Raw genomic sequence first — 25,154 nt, 5'->3', positions numbered from 1 at the left:
TAGGAGCCGCAGCCAGATGTTTACGCTGGGGCAGGAGCTCAGTGGTAAAACGCTTGTTCACCATGTATGAGGTGGACCTGGGGTCCAGCCCCAGAAAGGAAAAAAGCCCTTTCTTAGTTTTTGGCCCTGGGATCAGATCACCAGCCACAGGGATGGCCACATAGGGTTATGGTCCCCGAGAACTCTGAGCCACCCCAGAGTCAGAGCACTGGCAGCCGGTCCTTCCGCTCTACACGGCAGTAAGGCCAGGCTGGAACAGGCCCAGAGAATGCGTGGCTAGGGTGCTCACGGTGGCGCTGCCTTCAGTGGTAACAGTGTGGATGAATGCTGAAACATCCGTCCAAAAAAAGACACCGAGAGATTCTGCTTTAGATTCAAGAGCTTTGCTTTGCTGCTTGGAAACTGGAAGGCACGAACCCCACACTCCGCATGTGGCTGGAACACGCAGGGCCCTGTGCCGACACTGACCCCCGCTGAGGGCCGCCTAACTGCAGCAGCTTCGGGTGCTTTGATGGAAAGAACAGAAATGAAGAAACTTTTTATAGAGAGGAGAAAATAGACCACAGGCTGCCCACACTGTGTCCAGCATACCACATGACTGCAAGCCTCCCCCTCCACCAGCTTCCTGGGGACCAGATAACCACGTGGCAGTCACACTCATGCTGAAAGTGACTGGACTGAGCTGTGGTGAAAACCAGTCCAGTGAGTTTTACTGACTGCAGGAGGAAGTGAAAGCGAGTGGGGGAAAGACTGGCTTGTAAAGCAAAGGTCCTCTCAGAAGTCAGGCTGTGGGGCTCTGGGGACCCTGCCTGGCGGGGCAGACCGGGTGTGTCGCTTGTCTTGCATCAGCCGGGTCACTTACTATTGCGGATCTGAGAGAACTTGAGGGCAACAGAGAGGCTGCTCCGGGCCACCAGGGCCCCAATCTTCTTCCAGTCATTCCCATGGAGGGACTGGCAGGCCTTCAGCTTCTCGGTGTCCCCTTCACTGTATCTAAGAGGGAGGGCGAGGTTAGCCCTGTATTCGCACTGCAGTACCTGCAGTTGGGAAAAGGCTGAGTGCAGAGCTCTGAAAAGGCGGCTCCAGTGCTCACAGCGATGGGGCTTGGTTACTTGCCTGTCTCTGGGCTCTACAGCTGTTGTCCCACCATCCACCCACCCAATCCACATCATCATCCACCCACCTACCTACCCACCCACCCAATCCACTCATCCTTCTATCATCCACCCACCCACCCACCCACCTACCCACCTACCCAATCCACGCATCCATCCATCATCCACCCACCCACCTACCCAACCACCCAATCCACGCATCCATCCATCATCCACCCACCCACCTACCCACTCCACGCATCCATCCATCATCCACCCACCCACCTACCCAACCACCCAATCCACACATCCATCTATCATCCACCCACCCACCCACCCACCTACCCAACCACCCAATCCACGCATCCATCTATCATCCACCCACCCACCCACCCACCTACCCACTCCACGCATCCATCCATCATCCACCCACCCACCTACCCAACCACCCAATCCACACATCCATCTATCATCCACCCACCCACCCACCCACCTACCCACCCACCCAATCCACACATCCATCCATCATCCACTCACCCACCTAATCAATCCACACATCCATCATCCATCCACCTACCCATCCACCCAATCCATGTATCCATCCCCAATCCATGTATCCATCCATCATCCACCACCCACTTGCCCACCCACCCAATCCAATCCACATATCCATCCATCATCCACCCACCAACCCATCACTGCAGTTGTAGTCAGGACTATCAATGGATCTCAGTGATCTCACAGCCTATTGTGCTTTTTTTTTTTTTTGTCTTTTTCCTTTTTATTGGTACCGGGGATCGAATTCACGACCGCCTGCTTGCAAGGCAGGTGCTTATGCAGCTGAGCTAAATCCCCAGCCCCGCCTATTGTGCTCTTATGGCCTCTGTTCCACTCCCCCAGATGGTGACAGCAATGGTGCCCCTCCAAGACAGCAACTTAACCTGAGCTTCAGGCCTCTGCTCCTTCTAGACAACGCTATGCTTCCCCTTCTCCCATCGGTCCTCAGTTCTGGGCTCTGTCATTTCCATAATGCTGACAGATGACATTTTTCAAACACGCAATGAATAGCCTAACCCAAGTATGTCACTATTTGAGGAGCTCAATATGCATCAATACCACAATAAAGAGAAAAAAGCACCAAACAGGCACTATGATGTTAAAAATGGAATCCAAGATTCGGTACTTTGAATATTTAAATAGAGCAAATGAGATCTTCATAACACCTTGAGGTTCCTCATGCAGGGGCAGGAAGGGAGGACGGTGGTTCCTGTTATTACAAGGGGGTGGCAGAGGAGCTGCACCCAGACCCAACCACTTCCAGATGTGACCTTCTAGTGAGTCTGAAAACGAGTCTGTACACTCGAGTATTTTTTTCACTATTACCAATCATGGGAATAACTAAAAAGTAACACTTGCTAGTAGTTTTCTTCTCAAGGCAATCAAGAATCTAAGAGTAACAAAACAAAACAAAGAAAGAAAGAAACCTCAGAGGAAAAGATCATCATCAAGTCAACTGAAAAAACTAAGTAAAAGAGAGAAGTTAATTGCTGGGCATGGAGGTACACACTTGTAGCACTCTGGGAGGCTGAGACATGAGGATTAGAAATTTGAGCCCAGCATGGGTAACTTAGAAACTGAGACCTGTTTCAAAGTTTAAAATTTTAAAAAGGACTGGGGATGTAGCTCAGTGCAAAAGTTCAATCACCAGTCTGCTTTACAAAAAAGAAATTAACTGGGATAACCAAAAATCATAATATTGTTAAGTTGTTACCATTTGTGTCTGGACGTCCTCCCAAAGCCTCATGCAGTAATGGGCGCAGGCTTCTAGATCTGTGACTGATTCATGGTCCAGTGCCGAGATTATGGGTGTGAGTGCTACACCCACCCCAGAACGGGCAGCCTACATACAATGTGAGTGACAGAAAGAAGTTTTCTCTCTGCTCCTCCTTTTTTTGCCTTTATTGCTTTTGGTATTTGCTGCTGCTCCATGGCCAGGCCACCCTGCCTTGGAGCCAGCTGATTATGGACTCATAAGCTATGAGCTAAATAAACCCTTTCTTCCCTAATTTGGGGTGTCAGGTATTTTGTCTGAGCAATGAGAGAAAAGTAACCAACACAGAATTTGGAACCAGGAGTGCGGTCACTGCTGTGACTGCACCTGACTGTGTGGTTTAAGAGTCTTTGGGAATGGCTTGTGGGAAGAGTTTACAAAGTTCAGAGATGTTGCCTGAAAAGAGGAGAGCTGGATTGCCTTAGGGGCTGCTCTGCATGGGAGATTCCGGTCAGAGCTCAGAAGACCAGAAAAGCAGTGAAGTCCAGGCTCAGACGGTTCTGGAAAGGACTGCATTGGCTGTTGGAATCCAGATGATGTGCCCTATGGCTTGGCAGGAAACAGGGTCTCTATCTGTCTGTGTAGCAGCTTGTATGCATTCTCAAAGCCCAAGTAGAGAGAAAAGATTGAGAATTTAGGTGTTAACAAAAGAGGTAGAACTGGTCCTTGAAGACAGATACTGGATACACAATCTGGTTTCACATGGAAAAACCTCGAGTTTTACTTCTCAGCTAGTGCTGTAGGTATTTTGATTCACAAAGCCAGCAAAAACCAGAGAACGGTGCTGCCGCTGGGTGTGGGACCTTCTTACCTTCCTTTGTAATTGTTGACATCAAATATCTTCTTTGCCCGATAGTACACAAGTTTCCAAGGCCGTGCAATGCCCTTCCCTAGGAGCAGAAGGGAGGCAGTCAGAGAGGCGCCAGTGTCCTAAGGATGAGCATGGGGCCCAGCACAGCCCAGAACAACACAAGCTTTGGGCTCCGTGTGGCTGCGGAAGCACAAGAGCCGAGTCACCAGTTGCCCTGGAGACCTCTGCAAACTCAGGCCCTGGAGGCTCTGGCTTCTGCTCTACCAGAATCTTGGAGAAGATCTGAAGGTGAAGCACCTTTAACATCATCTGAATTAAGGGGAAGGAGACACCAAGGCAGGGACACATGCCAACAGCTTTCCATAAAATTAACAGAACTCGGGGCTGGGGATTTAGCTCAGCTGCATAAGTGCCTGCCTTGCAAGCAGGCAGTCGTGAGTTCCATCCCTGGTACTGATAAAAACGAAAAAGACAAAAAAAAAAAAAAAAAAAAAAAAAAAAATTAACAGAACTCTTTCCAGACTAAGCTCTCCTCACTTCCCACTCTGCGGCAGAGACAATGCATCCACAGGCCGCCATCCTGGTTTCCTTCCTGCATTCCATGGCATAGCTGCAAAACCATCCTCTATAAATTCCAACAATTTTTTCCAGTGGAGTCCTCCAACACCTTGTAATTTTTCCAGCAGCACCCAGAGGAGGGTCCAGCCAATCCCACACCCCAGCGCCACTTCAGACATTTGGGAGAGAGACAGTGGTGTGTGGAATGGGGGTACAGTGCACAGCACCCACATATAATAAGTAATAAAGAACAACATGGGAAACTCCAACCCTAAATACCACTGAGTGGGAAAGGCAGAAGGTGACGCTTTGATTTTTCATCTTTTTGAGACAGGATCTCACTCTGCAGCCCAGGCTGGCCTTGAACTCTCAGCAATCCTCCTGCCTCAGTCATCTGAGCACTGGGATCACAGGTGTGAGCCTTCAGGCTGGGCCCTGACTTTCATGAGGCCCATAAAGCACTGTGTGCTGGGGACAGGGACACACTGCAAACCCCCTCCGTGTGGGCTGCCAACTCAGGGAGCGGCCCGGATAGCAGCGGTAGACACTCCAGACTCACCAATGCATAGCCGGAACGCGTGCTTCCGTTTCAGATCCGTGATGGCAGCCTTTTCCTCCGGGTACCTGTCCGTGTACAGCAGCTTGTCTGGGTTCTCAATTCCCGTCAGGGAGAGGAACTCTTGTACATTTTCCTCTATCTGCTTATTTTCCTTGGCAGAAAACTTGCCAAATCGAATCGCAATGCCTAGGGTTGAGGAGGGGAAGAGAGGGCACGCACGGTCAGGAGTGAAGAACCGCATACCCACGGCTTCCGGAGCATCAGTCAGACAGCGCTGCCCTGCAGGGGCAGCCCAGCCAGTACAGGGGACACCGCCACCCCCGACCTGACTTGAGAGCTGGGACTTCGGGTGTGTGTGGGGGGCGGTGCCGCCCCAGCACCGCTCGAGTAGCTAGGATTATAGGAGTGTGCCACCACACTCAGCAAAAAAGTTACCGTTTTTTTCTATTAAAAGTGATACATTCATTTAAAACCCGGACAGCACGGAGAGAAGGAAACCCCTTCCTTCTGTGCCATGGCTCTCCCAGTGATAGTGTGCAGAAAGATGGAGGCTCCGGGTGTTCCCTAGGGGCAGGGTGACCACTGTCAGCACCTCCACCTATCACACATTTCCTATTCATCATTCATTCTTCTCTGCCGGAAGCCAGGCGTGGTGCCTCCTGCCTGTAACGCCAGCACTCGGGGGGCTGAGGCAGGAGGATCTCTGTAAGTTCAAAGCCAGGATGGGCTATGGAGTAAGTTCAAGGCCTGCTTATACATCGAGACCCTGTCTCCAAAGTACAAACCAAACCAAACCAAACCCATCACAATGAACTGTACTACACAAGCTTTTCCTCCTTCCTTCCTGGTCCTGGGAATCAAAACAGTGTATTCTTCTGTTTTCAGGCTCATTCAAAATATTTTTTATTAAATGTTACTCAAAGGCCAGGGATTTAGCTCAGCAGCATAAGCACCTGCTTGGAAAGCTCGAGGTCGTGAGTTCGAGGTCGTGAGTTCGATCCCTGGTACCAAGAAAAGATGTCACTCAAAGGCTGGAGGTACAGCTCATCAGCCCAGTGCCTGCCTGGCAAGTACAAGGCCAGGAATTCAATTTCCAGTACAAAAAAAAAAAAAAAAAAAAAAAAAAAAAAAGTCACTCAAAAAGTAATAAACAAGGATTCTTCCACACCGCTGTGTATGTTGTATTTTGTGTTTTTGCTTACTTTCTGCTTCCTAACTGATCTTTTCAACTTGACAGTTCTGCAGGGCAAACGCCTTTTTGTACTCTTACCAGTGACCAGTGGTGTTTAGGGTCACACAACACTCAGTAAGGACTGCTCATCTGTCCTAGGTTTGTGGGTTTCTCTTGGCTACGGAGGACTGAACCCAGAGCCTTCACATCCTGTTTTGGAGACAGGGTTCAAGTTCCCCATGCCGGGCTCAACTCATGACTCGCCTGCCTCAGCCTCCAGGCGTGGTAGGATTACAGGTGCACATTGCCAAAGCCTCCTGGCTCAGGGGTGCGGCTCCTGGAAGGTGACTGGATTAAGGAGGCATGGAAGGGTGCAGAAGCTGACTTGCTGTAAGGAAGTGGGGGCTGGTCAGAGGAGGGCTCCCTGGGGGCACAACACGGAGGTGTGCCTTCCTGTGTCTGGATCCTCTCTGCTTTTCCTGGCCAGCATGGTGTGAGCAGCTACCCTCTGCCAGACTCCTCCACCAGGCAGCTCTTGCCTCGGAGCCAGAAGATTCGTATTAAAAAGATTCGTATTGGGGCTGAGGATTTAGCTCAGCAACATAAGCGCCTGCCTTGCAAGCAGGCAGTCGTGAGTTCGATCCCTGGTACTGATTACAAAAGGAAAAAGCCAAAAAAAAAAAAAAAAAGATTCATATTAAAAAGAAGCCAAGTATTCTGCACTAGGTGAAACCCCACGAGGGTACCTCAGGAGTCAGTAAGACCTCAATCCCTTGAAGGCTGCAAGGTTGAGAGGTGAAATTTTTGGTTTGAGAAAGAGTCCCGAGGAGCCCAGCCTATTCAGGGCCAACCAGAAAAGTCTCCTGGTGTTCACTCAGTCATTCAGGCACTCAGAGGCTGCTACGGACGCAGTGCAAGGTGATCTTGCTACTACTTGAGCAGGCAACAGACTGGGGGGCATCATCGATGTGGCACTGGTTTTTTGGGCATACAGAATGCAGATTTGTGGGGTCAGGAAAGCTTCTACCCAGACTTCAGAAGAAGGGCTGGCAGGAGGCTGAGGCAGGAGGACTGCCAGGTGTTCAAGGCCAGCTAGGACAACATAGTGAATTCAAGGCCAGCCTGAATTACATAGTCAGACCTGGTCTTAAAAAAAAAAAAAAAAAAAAAAAGAGGGCTGGGAGGCCAAGCAGTGAAGCACCCAAGGGAGGCCAGGACAGTTACAACTGGCAAAGCTGTAGGGCCAGGGCCACTCAAGCTCTCTGGAGTTCATAACTGGCCTCAGAGCTACGAATTCAGCGTCTGCTTCACTGGGTTTAAGCCTTACTTGGTCCTGTTCCTTCCCATCCCCCCTTCCCCCTTTAAGCACAGCAGTGTATACTTGGTGTCCCCGAACACTGACATGTTTAATGTATCTGTGATTTTCTTTTTTTTGTCTTTTTCCTTTTTATCAGTACCAGGGATTGAACTCACGACTGCCTGCTTGCAAGGCAGGCGCTTATGCCGCTGAGCTAAATCCCCAGCCCTATGTGTCTGTGATTTTCACGGGGGCTCACAGCCAGGAGCTGCCCTGAGTCTCAGAGGAGATTTTGGACTTGGACTGAAGATCTTGGTGGCTGTCAGGATGGAGTAAATGTATTTTATATAACAAGATGGCCGCGAGTCTTTCAGGGACAGAGGGCAAGCTGTAATGGTTTAGATCCCAGCTACCCGCCCCCCCCCTCCCGCCCCAGTTCATGGACTTTTGATTACGGATCCCAGGGATGCCACAGTTACCTTGCTGTCAGGAGGCAGGGTCTGGACAGTGAAGTGGGCCACTGGGACGTGATGTGAAGGGTACATTTTTTTTTTTTTTTTTTGGTCTTTTTTCTTTTTATCGGTATCAGGGATCGAACTCACGACTGCCTGCTTGCAAGGCAGGCGCTTATGCTGCCGAGCTAAATCCCCAGCCCCAAAGGTTCTTTTTCTTTTCTTTGGTACCAGAGATAGAACTCATGACCTCGCACTTGCCAGGCAGGCGCTTAAGCCACTGAGCTAAACTCCCAGCCCCCTCCAGTAAGGCTTTGGGGACAGTGACAGTGAAACCATGGAGAGCAAGGCCTCGAGACCAACCACACTCACTATGAGAAGTTTTCATGCGAAGTAACACAGTGGGGACAGAAACTACATCTCGTCCATGTGGATGCTGCTAACCTGATGGTTTTAATTTCCTAATTTTATTTTACTTCCGTATCCTTCCTAGTACCTCAGCCCGTTCCTTCCTCTTTCTCCATAACTAATTTTCTAGCCTGGAGTTCTCTGGTCCCTTTGCTCCCGATTGTCCTTGCCCTCCCTACCAGATGTGGCATGGTAAGAAGACAAACAGGTGCCCCACAGTGCTACAAGCTCTGGGCTGCTTCTCAGGGTCTCCTGACCTGAATCGCTCACTGAAACAGCTGCACAGGGAGACGCGGTGGACATTAATGGACATTAACGTGTGAACGGCTCACCTTGCTCCTTAAATTCTTTGAACCGCTCCAGGTCATCGCGGTACATCCGCTTGATCGTGGTGGCCGCCCGTTCCTTTATGTCAGGGATGAACTCCTGCAGCTGCCTCACGGCAGAATGCAGATCCACATCTTCATCATCGGGGTCCCTGCCATCCACGATCTCCAGCCTTCGAGACGTGCCAGCCCGTGCCAGACGGCTTTCCTGTGAGCTGGGAGGCTCTGACCTAGTAAGGAAGGCCGTTTACCATCAACTAGTACGTAATCCAAAAGAAAAACCTGGGCTAGTGCTAACTATCACTCCATTTAACAGCTAAATGATTCTCCAGTGTCCAAACTGGAAGGGATGCGGAGTTCAGTGTGTGAGCTTCAGACTCTCTAATCCGATTTGGATACAGGTCCCAGCTGGCCTCGTAGGTAGCTCGAGGCCCTAACTGCTATTTTGGCTGCTTTTTTGTTTATATGACTAGCTCTCCGCTTTCTTGGTTTTTATCCTTTCAGAGAATCAGACATTCCTCCCCAACCCTTCCAGTGAGCTACATTTTATAATACAAGTGTCAGTAATTAATTAAATTAGTATCCTGGGTTTCCATAGTTACAATTGTTTTTGCTACAGACCTCTTTTTTCCTTTAATTTTCTGTGTCTTCAGCCTTAGTCCTCCCCCCATTCTCTGCCAGAGATCTAGGTCTGCTCTTTGGAGGTCCAGGCTCATTACTGACTGTCTTGGAAGGGCACTAGAAAGATCCCGTGCACCTGTCCAAGCAAACGTGGGCAGCTTCCAGGGGTCCCCCTGAAAGTGAAGCACTGCAGTCTCAGCACACTCCTCCTCCCTAAGCAGCATCCTGAAAATGTCCCCAAGGAGACAGCACCGAGGGGAACACCACTATTACCAATGCCACCCTGACACACCCTCCATCAACTTTCACGTGAAACTACTTTAAGTCAGGACAATCCAACCATCTAAAGAGAGCTGCTGAGCAAAACTGGGGAGAAAATCTGTCCAGAGCCCCAGGAACTATGAAAGCAGCTGGTAACACCCCCTCCCCCGTGTTAACTCCCCAGACAGTGGACTTCACGCTATGTGTGCGAGCTCACCACTCCCCATTACCTGGGAGCCTCTCCCAGCGGCTGCTCCCCGGGAGAGGCGGGGCTCTGCTCCTCCTGGGCTTTCTCCCTTGAATTCTCTCCATTCGGGACCCAGCTGCCTGCTGCAGAGTCGGTGAGCGAGCTCCCAGAGACCGAGCCCCTCACCACGGTGGCCCGGCTAGACGTGCGCTTCCTTCTCTTAGTGCTGTTCTTTATCTTACTCTTTTCAAACACATCGCTGCCTTTTGTGACCCTGACCTCACGGACCCCTTGTGACCCCCCCGGGAGCACCTGCTCAGGACTCTGGGGACTGGCTGAGGCCCCCCGTTCCTGGGGACTGGATTTCTTTTTTTTCTTAGGCTTGTGTTTATCTGCAGACTCTGGAGACTCCGAGATTTCACCTTCTCGACCCAGGGATGGCAGGGACAGCCGCTCCTGTGACTGCAGCCAGGGCCTGGGTTGCACACTTCCTTCGGGTGAGGCGCGATGGTCTTGCTTTGAGTGAATGCGTGTGTTCTCGGAGCTCTCACCAGGGTCCCAAGAGTTGTCACCAGATGCAGCATTAGTGCTTTCAACAGACGTGCGCTTCCGTTTCTTAGGGTGCTTCCTTACCCCAGCGGAGCCCTCAGGCCCTCGCAGTACATCGCTGCCTTCTCTGGCCGCGACCTCCTGGGCCCCCCAAGGCCCTTTGGGGAGCACCTGCTTGGGACTCTGGGGTCTGGCTGAGGCCTCTGATTCCTGGGGTCTGGACGATTTCTTCTTTTTTTTCTTAGGCTTGTTTTTATCTGCAGACTCTGGAAGCTCCATGATTTCACTGTCTAGACCCACGGACTGCAGGGATGGTCGCTCCTGGGACTGTGGCCAGGACCTGGGTTGCACATGTCCTTTAGTCGAGGTGCAATGGTCTTGTTCTGAATGATAGTGTGTGTTCTCGGAGTTCTGACCATGCACTGAAAAGTCATCACCAGCCGCAGTGGCACTTCTCTTGGTCACACGCTTCTGTTTCTTAGAACTGCTCTTGGTGGCTCCGGATCCCTGGGCCCTCTGCAGAGCATCGTTGGCTTCTCCAGCCCCGACCTCTTGGAACCCCTGGCACTCTCCCAGGAGCTCGTGCTCAGGACTGTCAGGCCTGACAGAGGCCACTGATTCCTGGAGATAGGGCCTTTTCTTTTTTTTCTTAGGCCTGTTTTTACCAGCAGGCTCCGGTACCTCCGTAATGTCACCTGCTTGATCCACAGATGGCAGGGGCTGGGAGATGGTCACTCGCTGGCCTTCCCACACAGCACCCTGGGACGTGGCTTTCCTCTGATGGTTCTCCTTCCCCTCCTCCCTAACTTTACGGCACAGTGCTTTGGGCTCATCTCCGTTGAAGTTGACAACGGCGCGCAGCTTGTCTGCTTTATGCCGTTTGGCGGACTTTCGCACCCTGCTCGCGTCTACGTAAACGACATCCACATCTTTCCTGAAATTCTTTGGCATGTTCTCAATATTTTCTTTATCCACAAAGACGTACATAACACCCGTTTCCCTGTCCACCCTAAAAGCGCCCTTGCTCTGTTCAGGAGTGGTCTTTTCACTCTTATCACGGATTTCCAATTTTTCCAAAGGGGAAGAAAGGAGAGGCTGGAGATCCTTCCTCTTCTTCTGAGTTATTTGCGGGGGGTCACCTGCCAGAGGGGCATCTCTGAAACTTTCGCGGGCATGTTTCTTCAATCTTTCTTTATATACTGAGTAGTTTTCCTTGTCAAAAACGGGAGTGTGGATTTCAAATCTGGTAGATTCTCTTTCCATTTTATGCCTATAGCGAAATGTGACAATAGTTTATATTTTTGCATTTTAAACATTAGTCTGGAGAGGGGGGAGAATCACAGCAAAATGAAACTGCATGACAAATGACAAACCTAGAGTCACCAGGGTTATAAATTTTACAATGGGTTCCATAAAATGCACAGGAGAATCACTGGAATCCACCCGCTCTGGGCCCACTGGTAAAGATGTACTTTCACAGCAAATCATGCTTCTCTTTTGTAGCATTTAGCTCAATTTAAAAAATAAAGCAATGACTTAACCAGCCCTTTAATGTGTGCTTTACAAAAAGGCAAATCCCGAAGAGGAGGCAGCGTCTGCCTCATGCTACCCACCTCGTTCCGGTCCCCCAGAGCCACATTGCAGGCTCCACTGCACAGTGGGCTCCCTCGTGGGGCACCAGGTACACAGGAACATCAACTGGGGTGGGGGTGTTGGTTCTTCTCAAAAGAGGGTGCACATACCTCTTCAGTGTCAATACAGACTGAAAATGCTGCAGTATACGCGGCTCCAGTGTTAATCTAATGGCAATGCACTTTGGAATTGAAATACACTAACAGAGATGCACTTTAGAAAATACGTAAAAAACGGTTTTTGCAAACACACCATGTTCTTGCTCTAAAGTGCTTCTCAGTTCAAATTTTTGGATTTTATGTATCTTTGACTACGAAATACACTTACGTGGCTCAGAAATCTAAAAAGTCTATTCTGATTTGCTGACATACCTGCAGATGCTGTCTCCACTAACAACAGATCCTGGAGCTTGTAAGCCTGAATGCTACGCACATTCTGGCAGAAAGCATTCCATGTATCCTGGATAATGAGGGCAGCTCTAAGACCCGTGTTGCTGGAGAGAAGGAGATATGAACATCTAAATGCATAACTACCAGGCGGGTCCCTCAGCCTGGACACCTCACCTTTATCGGGCGCACCTAGAGCTTTGGGTGAGTCCTTCAGCCCTGACATCACCCAGCTGGGCTTCACCACACAGAGACACAGGGAGGCTGCTCTGTGACCCTAGCTACAGAACGGGTGCAGAGTTGGCTCCCTATCCAGAGAGGGGCTAGCAGAAGGGGCCTTATGCTTTATGTAGCTCCAGCTCCCAGCACTGTGTCTGGCCCTTAAGAGATCATAAAAGTTTTTGCTCCCCTCTAGCTGCTGAGAAAGGCTGGAAAAAAAAGTTCACCTGGGCAGACAAGCCCTACTCTAACACCTGGTTCCTGCCTACAGCTGGGAACTGAACACTGGGAACCTTTTCTTTAGATCTACGTAGTCCCTTGGGACTCACAGTCACATGCAACTAATAAGCATTTGAAATTCGGCCAGGACAAGTACACCGTGTGAAATACACACTGTAAAATACACATTGCATTTGCAAGACTTCAAACAAAGAAGATAAAAACATCTCATTAATAAATTCTGTATGCTGGGGCTGGGGATTTAGCTCAGTGGCATAAGCGCCTGCCTTGCAAGCCTGTGGTCGTGAGTTCGATCCCTGGTACCGGTAAAAATACAAAAAAAAAATAAAAATAAATAAAAATAAATAAATTCTGTATGCTGCCTAATACTGAAATAATTTTGGGTACTGGTTAAGTAAAATGTATCCTAATTCTGCCTGTCCCTTTGATAGCGTTTTATAGTGGTTACTAGAGAATCCGGAACTACACATGTGGCTTGCACCACCCTATTCTTCTTGAAATAGTACTTATTTCAAATTTTCCTTTACTTCATTTGGGACTCATGTGTTTCTCGTACACAGCATTTTGTTGGATCTTGTTTCTTAAACCATTCTGCCGGTCTGTTTCTTTCAACTGGGGAACCAAATCACCTTTACTTCAAAGAGCTTCCCAGCGTCATTCTCTCTAACCTGCTGCTATGAACGTGCCTGAAACCTCACACTCTCACAACAAGAAACATCTTGTGCTGAGAATCAAACACAGCTGCTTCCATCCTCTCCCTCCTTTTTGCTCCAACAGTGTGTCTCTCTCCCTGAGGGTCATTTCTTTCACCGTCTGTGCTGACCCCAGCCCTTACCACTTTCTCAAGATGACCTATCGGCTACCTCCTCCCATCTCGGCCTCTCCCTTCTGCACTGGCTCCCCTGTAGCCGCGCGCCAGTAATCTTCAGTCTTTTCTACTTAAAAAATAAAAGTAAAAACCCGACCATCCTTCAACCCCCAAGTCCCACCCAGTTATTCCCTTCCTCCCTTCACAGCAACATTTCTTGAGAGAGAAAATGCTCTATTGCCTTACATTCCACTTCTTGTTAAGGTACTAGAGATAGAACCTGGAGACCTTCGACCCCTGAACTACGTCCAAGCCCTCCCATTATTTCAAGTTTCAAGTATTTTGACACAAGATCTCACTAAGATGCCCAGGTGGGTCTTGAACTTGTGACTCTCCTGCCTCAGCCAGAGTGCTGAGATGACAGGATGTGTCGGGCTCCATCCAGTTCCCAATGTCTGTACCCATATGTCTGTAGCCTTCAGCTCTACACTCCCCTGGGGCTGCTCTAATAAAAATGCCTATGAGCTGCCAAACACTAGTATAACACAGTCCAGGCAACTTAACAGCAAAGGATACAAAAAGGTGATTCTTTTTAAATACTCTTACCTTCCATCGGTTTCTTTCTTTCTGGTAAACACCTTGTAAAGTTATCCTTCTGGCCTTTCCAGTTCAACCTTCAAAACACACAAGCATTCTCTACAGTTCTTCCATTATTCTTTTTTTTAAATCTCGCCACCCCCCATTATTCTTAAGATGAGGTCAAAACCCTCACAACCCGACAAGTCGCCTCCGGTCTAACCCGGTCTGGTTCACGTCTGTAGCCCTCCTTTCTATGTGGCTTCGCACACGCTGCCCTCTTTCATTTCCTAGAATACACCACGTTCCTTCTGCCCGGCTCTTTGCAAAAGCAGCACGCGCAGCCCTGAATGCTCTTCCTCCCCGTTGGTCCCGTGCCTTGAACTGGCCTCAGCATGAGACCCACTTTCCCCAGGGCACCTCGCCCGGTCCTTAGCGGACCGGGTCCCCATTTACATAAAGCGCTTCCCGGCAGCCCAGCCCTTCCCGAGCGCACGATCCGCAGCTGAGGAGGGATCAGGCCTCCTCTAGCCCGTCCCTGGCCCCTCAAGGTGGAGCCTCGGCTCAGGAGGGGACACACACTTCCGCCCTGCAGGCTCCGAGCGCAGGCCGAGCCCGGCCAATCTCACCACCCCCAGGGTGGGCGCTCCGGACTTGGGACGGAAGACCCGACCAGCTGAGGACCTTATATCCTCTTAGTCCCGGAGCCCCAAGCCGCAGTTCCGGGAGGGGCGACCCGCGGCGGCAGCCGAGGCCCAGGCGCCGAGCCCATCCTGGAGACCTCGGGCCGAAGGCGGGCGCCCCAGGAGACGAAAGCAGCCCCGCTCGGCTTCCACACGCGCATCTCAAAACCAGAGAGGACGCAGGAAAAGTGCTTCCCACCTACCCTGCGGGAAACGCCGCCACTTATCTCCCAACCGTAAGTGTCTCCGTTGGAAGCGGAAGCGAAAGACGTCACTTCCGGGCCCCTAGGGGGACCCGCTGCCATAGCAACATGTCAGCTGTCCGGATCTGGCGCATGCGTAGTTGCCAGCTCGGGATTCCTGGTGTTTTGGGGCCTGGGGTGAGGTAACAGTGCTCTAAAACCAAGAGGTCCTCCATCACCTTGTTAATCCATGCATACATTCCATTTCTTCAAGATTTTGCTGAGCTCCATCTATGGTCTGGAGTAAACAACCCAGGGAGGACAGATGAACAAATCAACCAAGATAATTTTGGATTACCCTATGTAAATAAATAAATAAATAAATAAACAAACCAGAGTAAAGCGATGGAGAATGACTGGGGACAATGGATCCTACTTTAGACAAAGAGAAGACTCTTTGAGGAGTTTTCTAAGTAAATAAGACAAGCAAAAATCTCTGCAGATGAATGACCCAGGCTGGAAGAGGACCTGAAAGAAGACAGGAGGAAGTCAGGGGCAGGCAGGGCCACCTGCTGCAGGGCCTGGTGCACTTTAGCTGGATGAAGTCTCAAAAGACCAAGGAGGGCCATTCCAGTCCTCCCATTTCCACGAAATCTCAGGCCGGGGTGTAGTTCAGTGATATTTGATCCCTGCCTGCACCAACACACACAAACGAAAAGACTAACACAGATTCTCCAAGAAACTTACAGTCGGGACATCCAGCCAGGGCCATTGTATATACCACCCAAATGTCTAACTTTTTTGTGTAGCAAACATACTCCATAGGTATGTAAGAGGCAATTAGTTTTTAATTCACTGTGTAACAATGCCTTGGTGAAGATGCCTTTATTGCAGGCAGTTCTGTTTTAGCCCCACCTTGTAAATAAGAGCTTGATGGCGACTCATCCAAGGTGACTGACCTGGCCCAGGGTTCCAGCCTGTGCTCCTTTTACTACTCCACCATCCTGTCCTTCTTCCTGTCACCCCGATATCCAGGTGAGCTGCTAAGCAGCTTTGCCTGAAAAGCGTACAGCTTACACTTCTGAGAAAATCTTTTTTTTTTTTTTTTTCTTGGTCTTTTTCATTTTTCTCGGTACCAGGGATCGAACTCACAACCGCCTGCTTGCAAGGCAGGTGCTTATGCTGCTGAACTAAATCCCCAGCCCCTGAGAAAATCTTGATGTGAAGCAGACCAGAGAATCTATGAGCTTGATACATACACACCCAAGCACACACACAGGCTATTCTCAGCCCCAGGTAAGCAGTTGGAAGCCTGTCTGGTCTGCTTCGTGAATGTAGTATTGTCCACTGTTGGTGTGCAAAGCCCTAAAGTCCAGACCAGTTGTCCATGCAGCCTGCTGGTGTAAGAGCACATCTATCTGCATGTGTAGGGAAGATGATAGTGATGACAGTGTGAACCCACAAAAGATTGGAACTAAAAGAGAAATTAGACATCATCTGGGCTAGTGGTTCCAAAGACACTCCACCAATCATGTGGGAAGCCTTTTAAAAATATAGGGGGCTGGTGATTTAGCTCAGTGGCATAAGCACCAGCCTTGCAAGTGCATGGTCGTGAGTTTGATCCCCGGTGCTGATAAACAAACAAACAAACAAAAAATAAAAATAAAAATAAAAATATAGATCCCCAACTTTGCTCGTGAACAGCATGTCAGACACTACCACTGCCTCACTATAGACTCTCTGGAGGGGATAAGGTCATTGCAGCATGTGGGAAAATGTCCTTGCTATGTGATGAATTATTTAGGGTCAAACCTGAGGCTGTTTGAGACATTTTCAAATGACCAGCAATGCAGTTGTGTCGGTGTACACACTCAAATGTGAAAGTGAGTGTGCCAAGTGTGAGGACTGATGAGTCTTGGTGATATTTGTGAGGGTTTTTCACATACTATTGTTCAACTTTTCTGTGGATTTTGAACCTTCTCAAAATAAAGTTGGTTATGGGGAACAGATTTATAAAATTTCAAGTCCTAGATGCCATTTTCAAGTATTCTGATTGGGGAAGTCTGGGAGAATCCTATGACTCTGAATTTTTCAATTTCCCTCTGTTCTGTTGCACAAAGTTGGGCACCATTAAGCTAATCCAACTTTACACTTTCCTTTGCACCCATTTCACAGATTGAAAACACTGAGGATCCAGGAGGGTAACTAGCTTGAGATCACCCAGTGGGTTAGCAGTAACCTTGGGACTGGAAAGAGGGTTTCTATTCCATCACGAAAGCTTTAACTCTACCTCTTGGGAGTGTGTGTGGTACAGGGAACAGAGGTGGGGTGGGGGGAACCCAGAGTTGATGGCAAGTGAGTAGAGGGAAGATATCTTGGACTTGAACGTCAAGCATAAATGGTCCTCTAGCGCTCCATGTTTTTAACACAACTAGTGACAAGCCTTGGGCTTTCCTATTGGGGTGGAGTAGAAGAAATAAAGATAGGTAGAAAGGAGACAAGGAAAATTATACTTTAAAATTGTACTTTTAATCAAAACTTCACCTTCAGGACACGAAAGTTATTTGTACCTTTTTACCTCCCAGGAAACTAAAAAACAAAACAAACCCAGGTGATAAAGACAAGACAAACCTGTTTTTCTCCACTAAATTACCCTTCGTGCCCAAGGCAGCAAGCAGGTCTCAGCTTCCAACATAATCTAACACAGCCTACCAGCTGGGTAAACCCGATGGACCGATGGACGCCACGAAGACACAGCCCAGGTCGTGCATCGTGAGGACACCCCCACGGCCACATGGAAGTCCCCGCTGGTAACTACGCTGCACCTTTCTCTCTGGCCAACACGCTATTGCTTCTGAGTGTGAACTTCTAAATTCTGCTCGATAAATCTCCTTTTGCCTCTTACTGATGCCTTCTGAAAATCCTTTTCTCTACGATGGATGGAAGTCAGCGTACCCACCGCCTGCCGTGTGTGTGTGTGTGTGTGTGTGTGTGTGTGTGTGTGTGTGTGTGTGTGTGGTGTGTGAGTCACGGTTCCCCATGACCTCTTCGGGCCCTGTCTGAGGACACTACATTGACTTAAGACAATTCTAAAAAGCTCAGTGTTGGTGGTGGCTAAAAGTTTCTGTCAAAAAACCGACTATGGCAAACGTTTGGGTGCTGTTAGCGTCCTGTCGCCATGGAGACGGACTGTTCCATTCCTCCTCAAGGGGTGGTTTTGATTTTCTTTCCTTTCCCATTCCTCAGCGCGATGCGCAAAAATGATACTCTGATGATCCAGCGGAGTTTATTTGTACGATCTTGAGGCTTCTTACACCAAATCGGTGTCTGCAGACCTGTGCCCTCCTCTCCGGTGGTGACCGGTATCCGGCGTCCACCCTAGGGTCCTGGTGGTGCGGCCCGGAGCTAGCCCGGACCAGGGACGGGGAAAGGGCTCGGCACCCAGCAGCCAGTCTGACTCCCAGGCGACCCTCAGGATGCCAGAAGCCGAGAGTCCCCACAAAGACCCCACGCGACTGAAGAAGAAGAAGGAGCCGGTGCGCCGCACGGTCAGCCAAATCTGCCCGCCGCCTCGGCGGCCCCTGACCGTGGCCGACATCCGCCCGGGTATGGAAAACCAGCGGCTGGGAGTCGTGCGCGACTCCATGTTTCAGAATCCACTCATCGTCAAGGTGAGCACGCAGACGCCGCCGCCCAGCCACCCGCCCGGATCCGGGGTCTCGAGGCCCTGGATTGGGAGACAGCGTTGGAAACTCCAGTTCAGAGAGCTTTGGTTCCCTAGTGCTGTCCAGGGCAAGTGGCGTCTCCGCCCTGAGCCTCAGTTTCCGCATCCTCAGAATGGGATGATAATGGTAGTGCTGAGAATTGGAGTGCTGAGAATCCTGAAAGGGGGTCCCCTGGCGCCGCGGAAGGATGGCTGCTGTGGTCTCCCAGAAGCTGGCTGGTGAGCTCACAGGGTGACAGATGGGTCCCACACGCTGGGTCTTTCTTCCTTATCTCCTGCTACTTCCTGGGAGGTGAGTCCAGACCACCTAGTCTCTTTCTCTTGTATCCCAGGTGCCTTGGTTACCTTTCTCTCTCGTTGCCGGGACAAAATACCGGGCACCCCAAATGCAAAAAGGAAAGGTTTATTTAGCTCACAGTTTGTGGAGGTTTCAGCCCATAATCAGCTGGTTCCAAGGCAGGGTGGTGTGGCATTGGGGCAACACTTCAAGGCAGCAGCCAGAGCAAAAGTCGGGGAGAGAACAAGCCACCCCCCTCCCAGGGCTGATGTAGCACTCACAAAATCTCTGTACCCTCTTCTTGCCCAAGATAAAGATATTTACAAAGTAAAGATCCTGGCTCCCTGCTGGGTCTCAGTTAAACTTCTAAACTTCTCCCGTTGAAACAATGTATCACCAGGGCTACTTCTGTGCAGCAGGTACTGTGCATCTCTTGGAAGCCTCACTTCGCAAATTCACTCCCCTCAATCATCCTCTTACCCAGATCACTACCCTCAAAGAAAATAAAAGCGCCGCTCTGACCTTGAAGGCTTAGCGGGCGGGAGCAGCTGGCCGGATCCTTTTCAGCGTCGCTGTCTTTTACTGCCGGCTACCGCAGTCTGGTTTCGTTTTCCTCGGTGTAGGAGACCTCACGCCTTCCTTGGGCCGCAGGAAGAGTCGGGTTGAAGTTTGGCGGTGGGGACCCGAGCTGTGGAGCAAACTTCTCTCTGGCCACTGGAGGGCAGCGCGCCTTTACAAATGCGCTTCAGGCTCCGGAGCCCCGGACTCATGCGATTGCTGGAGCCCAGAGCGGGTGACTGGCTGGTTTGTTGATGGAAGGAACTCGGGCTTCCTTCGTCGTGTGCGACTCAGCTGGGTTTTTCCTGGGAAACCCTGACTCTCCTCTTTCCTTCTCCGGGATGTGCCTGGAGGTGAGGGAGGGTACTCGGAATGCAGCCTGGCGCATCACACTAAAAGTGAATGAGGCCTTCACTTATTATTATTACTATTACTATTACTATTACTATTTTAGTGAGTTGGGGTGTGATGCCCGCCCCGAGCGAGATATACCTGTTTTATCACACACTATACACATGTGTGTATACACACATGTAGGTATATTATGTGTACCTATGTGTGTAAAATGTAGTGTCTGCTGCTCTGGGAGTAAAATTTCCTATCTATCCCAGCCCTCATGTCAGGGACAACTTTTAGCCTCTGGGTGGCACTAGCTGCCTGGGCTTTGGGAGGGAGTCCACTCATTCCTGACTTAGGGATTTAAAATCGCCAGGCAGTGACTGATGGACTATTTGGGTTCTGTCTTCAGGGTGTTGCAGGACTGCTCAGAGCCCCGATGACAGACCCCTGTGGCGGGGGTGTGCAGCCGGGGCTGGCTGGTGACTGAGGAGTCCTCCTGCTAGGGCGGCGGGGGGGGAGGGGGCAGCTTCCCCTCTGCCCTGGCATCTCACAGCAGCATAGCTACGTTCCCCAACCCGGAGGATGCTGTCCGTATTGGGTGTTCACCGCTCCTGTAGCATCTTCTGTCAAAAACTGACTAAAGTGAAAGATGGGAGAGACTGAGCGTGCAGAGGAAGTGTCATCGCTACTTTTCCCAGGGCCTTCCTACGAGTGCGCCCACGGGGACCGGCTCTGCAGGGTTTTACTCGCGCTCCGGGCTGAACGTGGGTTAGAAGCAGCATGTGCAGCCTCCTAGCCTTCCATCATTTGTACCACTTCAAACGGCTTCCCTCACACAAGGGAAATCGGAACCAGGATACTTTAGAGGTTCTGGCTTGAAGGACAAAGGGGACATTATCTTTAAGGCTGTGGAGCCTTGACCATTTGAAAAAAAAAAAAACAGTTACCAAATTCTGTTGAGCTTGTGGGTCTCTTTTTTGTAGCTTCTTAGTTTTGTGGGCCCAGATTTTCAGGTCCTGAGCTGCTGTGTACGTCCAGTCCTGGAGAGCCCTCTGCCCTGGATGTCTTTGGGAGGATAATTGGGACAGAAGTGTATATTGATTTTGTCCACACAATCTGCAGCACATGTCTCTATTGGAGGAACGTAGCACCTGAGAACCGGTCCTCGGAGCCCTCATAGCAGGGGTTGAGGCTTGGCCTCTCTTCTCCAATGGGTGGGGTCAGCATTTTTTCACGGAAAATGCAGAGACACGGACAGAACAAAACAGCACTGGGATTTTCCAGCCATGGAAATTGCCGGGAAGTGCACACATCAGGCACATGTCTGCCAGATGCCACAGTAACCAAGCGGACAGCAGAAGAACACAGACATTCAAACAGGTATTTCATCCACAAACGCACAGCGACCAGTTGCTTCGTTTAAAACCAAGCCACCGGCTCTCCAGGGGGCTCTCAGTAAATGGAGATGCTGGTTTGTGTGGCTGTGCACAGTTGCAAGTGGTTTTCACGGGAAAGGGCTTCCCCTCTAGTGTATGAAGGATATGCAGGTAGCCAGCTTGACTCCCAGTGTGACTCTGGGAAGGATAAAATTAACTAGAGAAAGAACCGAGCTTCTTCCCGCTTGATTCTCATTTCCCCAGAATCCTGTGACTCAACCCAGACTCCTGCAACAATAGCCTTCGGGACTCGAAGCTGTCAGGGGGCACCCACCTGCCATCGGAACTCAGGTGATACCCTGTCAGTACAATTACGGGGAGACACTGCTCGGTTTGCTCCCCTGACAGCCTTGAATCTTCTGTCGCCCTGGAGAAACAGGCTCAGTACAGGGGTGGAATTTATTGAGTTGAGCGCCCTTAGAGTGCAAATGATCGTGGGTCCTGGTTTTTTTTTCATAATTTATTACTGACTTGTTTTTTTGTGTGTGGGGCAGGAGGTTTATGTCACAAATAAGAGATGCGTGTATTTGTGAAATAGAGTCGTAGGAGCACGGTGGCTGGGGCTAGCAGGAAACTGACAGACATTTAATCCGGCTCCTGTTTTTGTGGCTATTAAAGTCCAGCGAGGGAAAGGGAGTTGCTGAAGTTCTGCCGTGACCCAGTGATGGAAATGAAGTGACACTTGCGTCTCCCGGTGGACAGCCCTGAGCTCTCTTGGCCACAACCCACGATTCATGCATCACTGACAGCTCAGGTCGGCTGCATCCCGCCGAGCAGGCAGAGAACATTTCCACGAATGCACCTGGTTTCAGCACCTCTCCACTCTGCGTTCTTTCGAAAGGGAGCTCTGTTGCATCTCTGGACTTGTTGCCAGCCAGGAACTGTGAACTGTGTGCTTCTTGAGTGCCTAGGACCAGTCTTAGCTTGGGGGCATAGGGACAAGTTACATATTCGGCCCTTGCCGTGGGAAGTTACTTAGTATTTAGCTGGAGAGATGGGATAGCAGGCACCTCTTAGCACATCACCTGTCCTAAGGGAAGTCCTCAGGAAATGTTGGCTGGTTATTTTTTTCCCCACGCACCAGAACTGAACTTAGGGGCTTGGACATAGGAGGCAAGTACTGCACCACTGAACGGCACCCTTGGCCTTTTTAAACTGTATCTTGGGGCAGGAGCTTGCTAATTGCCCCAGGCTTGCTTGGCAATTCCAATCCTTCTGCCTCATCCTCCCTGGTAGCTGAGATCACAGGTGTGCGCCACCACGACCAGCAGAACGTTGTCTGCTGTTACCCACACATAACAACGGGGCAATGTCACACAATACACGTGAATTTTCAGGAGAACTACACTGCCCGGGAGGGTGCAGATCTGAGTGGGGAGTCCTGGGCAGGACTCAGGAAGGCTTTACAGAGAAACAGACCCAGAACCTGACCTGAATCGTACAGAAGCACATTCATACCAGGGGAAGGAGAGCAGGAAAACCGGCCATCGAGGGCTGATTTCACTCTCCCTAGATCCTTGATGTTGGCAGCTTTCACCCCAGCTCAAGTTCTAGTTTTTAGACTCAGTGCTGCTGCTGGGATCATTATCATTGCTGTCACGGGGAAGCATTTATTTAGTCTCTGTGTTCAAATTGAATGCTCTACAAAATTAGGCAGCCATACCATATGCACTAATAGCTTAACATCGCTAATAAATATTGATGCGGGGAGCATAAGCACATTGATGGAGACAAGCACAAAGAAGGCAGGCAGACAAAACACAGTCGTACAAACGTCCCGGCGAGGGTCAGTGCTTATTGCGTTTGAGCACAGTGTGAAACGTTGCATCAGCTTTAGCTGGGGAAGAGTCTGCCTCTGAGTGCTCCAATCTCTTTACGTTCAATTACAAAATAGAGAAAATAAGATGCTAGGAAGGGATTCAAAAAGCAAGACGCCCGTCCTCACAGCCCATCTCTGCCGGTCAGTGGGTAGCTTTCCTTTTCCTGGAGAATGCCGTGGGTTTATCTATCCTTGTGATGCCCTCTCTCTCTCATCTCCTTTCTCTGTGCCTCTGTTTCCCCTTTCTCTCTCTCCCATCCTTCTCTCCTTCTTTGACCATCAACCCCACTTCCACCCCTGGTGCCCAGGTACACCCTTCAGTCACCAGTGGCTACTGCTCTCCCCAGCTTGGTGGCCGTTCCAGAAACAGAGCTGCCCCGACCCGGCTCGCTCACCAGTGCCTAGGGGCTGGCAGCTCTGACTGAGGCTCTGGCCACTTTCCTCTTTGTCCCTCTGCAGAAGGGGTGCAGTGGCTTTGAAGCAATCACAGGGACCTCAGAATCTGGCTTCCTCTCAAAGCCAGATGCATGGTCCCAAGGTGACCAAGACTTGGGTCACTTGAGGTCACTTCTAGCAGAACATTCCAGGTGCTTGTGTCTTTCACTGTATAAGTCAAACTGTCCCTTTCCTTATTTTAATTTGATTTAATCTGCTGGGGATTTAGCTCGGTGGCATAAGTGCCTGCCTGGCAAGCGCGAGGTTGTGAGTTTGATCCCCAGTACCAAAAAAAAAAAAAAAAAAAAAAAAAAAAGAGGCACTGACACTTAGCTTTGCTTGAGTTGATTGTTTGGGGGGGGGGCATTAGTTTTGCATTTGTGCTGAGAACGCTGGTAGACACTCCCCAGCCAGTAAGGACCAAGCACAGGACTTTGTGGTCAGCTATACACAAGTGTGTGGGCCAGCAAGGAGCCCTGTGCTGCGGTCCCTGACACCCGGCTGTGTCCGGTCAGCACAGCTGCCCTGCCCGGCTTGCCTCACACCTTACCTCCTCCGATTTCTGGGGCAAAAACAAGAGAGGGCCCAGGATTCACAATCCTGAAGCTTTCGGTTGGTTTGAGCATCGGTGGTAAGCCTCTTGTTGGACTTTTAGTTTCAAATAAACAAAAAACGTAGACTGGCTGGTCAGTTGCCCAGGCAGATGGGAAACTGCAGGTCTTGCCGGGAAGCGGCAGATCAAGGGGGGCAGGGGGTGCTGTGTCTCCTCCTTATCCTCCGGGCCCAGAGAGGCCATGGTGGGCGCCGTGGCACTTGGTGGTAGCAGTCGGCACCGGGGCAGGGAGCAGAGCCGGTTCCGTGAGAGCTGGGCAGCACCTGGTGCAAAGCACCCCGGTGAGTGGACACTGCTTTCTTCCCATGGGCCTGACGTCCGTCTTCTGTGTTCCTTAAAGCGGCCTCATCGCGCTCCTCTATTAACTTTAAAAGTCACGGCTTATAAAACACAGGTAGTGAATTTATAGTCAGACCAACCTGCCAAGGGCTGGTGTTTCCCTCTTTGTGCCGTCATTGAAAAGTTGTGTCACCCGCCCTGTCTCATCCAGTCTGCAGCCTGGAGCGGATGTGCACGTCTTGGCGAGGTGTGAAAACCGTCTGATTTCTGGCACTAATGTCTTGGGCAAGTGGCTTCATTTCCCAAGCCCAAGTGGCCTGACTTGGTGGATTAGGAGTACTGAGACCCCCCACCTCGCCTATGACTCAGTCACAGTGGAAGCCGATTTAAATGAGATGCCACACTGTGGAAAGGATCATGATGTTATCGAATTAGGCCGGTAGCTCTTCATGGAGGGGAATCATTTTTCTGTCTGGGAACTTTGGGTCATTTCTGGGGACATTTTTATAGTTAATTCAGTGGGGGAAGGTATGTTGCTGGCATATCAGGGGAGAAGTGGGGAATACCACCCCACATCCTTCAGTGCCAAAACAGTACCTGCAACAGGGAATCATGTGGGCTCAGACGTCACAGTGCTGCTGGCCATGGTGGCACACACCTGTACTACCAGTGCTTGGGAGGCTGAGGCAGGAAGATCGCGTTGAGTTCGAGGCCAGCCTGAACTACATAATTCAAAACAGCCTGAACTATGTGAGACCCTGGCTTGAAAATAAAAATTGTTAACAGTGCTGAGGCTGAAAAACTAGAAGACAAACACACAGGC

General features: G+C 50.3%; 2 protein-coding genes across 8 annotated transcripts in view; one reads left to right on the top strand and one right to left on the bottom strand.

Moving 5' to 3' along the window:
* Positions 1-15,012, bottom strand: part of Ttf1 (transcription termination factor 1) — a 30,350-nt gene extending 15,338 nt beyond the window's left edge. For all 7 annotated transcript variants that reach the window (XR_010045937.1, XR_010045935.1, XR_010045936.1 and 4 more), the window contains exons 1-7: positions 14,873-15,012; positions 14,017-14,084; positions 9,620-11,395; positions 8,514-8,737; positions 4,854-5,039; positions 3,737-3,815; positions 863-993 (exon numbers count right to left, since the gene is read on the bottom strand). Coding sequence is in view for 4 of the 7 variants with exons in the window: in XM_063244086.1 (XP_063100156.1) it covers positions 863-993; positions 3,737-3,815; positions 4,854-5,039; positions 8,514-8,737; positions 9,620-11,388 (2,389 nt within the window). In the remaining 3 variants the exon portion in view is untranslated. The remainder of the gene's footprint in view (positions 1-862; positions 994-3,736; positions 3,816-4,853; positions 5,040-8,513; positions 8,738-9,619; positions 11,396-14,016; positions 14,085-14,872) is intronic.
* A 2,867-nt stretch (positions 15,013-17,879) lies between these two features.
* Positions 17,880-25,154, top strand: part of Cfap77 (cilia and flagella associated protein 77) — a 117,753-nt gene continuing 110,478 nt past the window's right edge. Inside the window, exon 1 of the mRNA XM_003470820.4 lies at positions 17,880-18,522. Coding sequence (XP_003470868.1) covers positions 18,328-18,522 — 195 coding nt within the window. The 5' untranslated portion in view covers positions 17,880-18,327. The remainder of the gene's footprint in view (positions 18,523-25,154) is intronic.

Source organism: Cavia porcellus, unplaced genomic scaffold (assembly GCF_034190915.1).
Source record: "Cavia porcellus strain 051 isolate PalLab524CR breed Dunkin Hartley unplaced genomic scaffold, mCavPor4.1 scaffold_49, whole genome shotgun sequence".
In the NCBI taxonomy this organism is placed as follows: Eukaryota; Metazoa; Chordata; class Mammalia; order Rodentia; family Caviidae; genus Cavia; species Cavia porcellus.
Note: the sequence above shows the minus strand (reverse complement) of the source record. Positions and strands in the feature narration are given on the sequence as shown.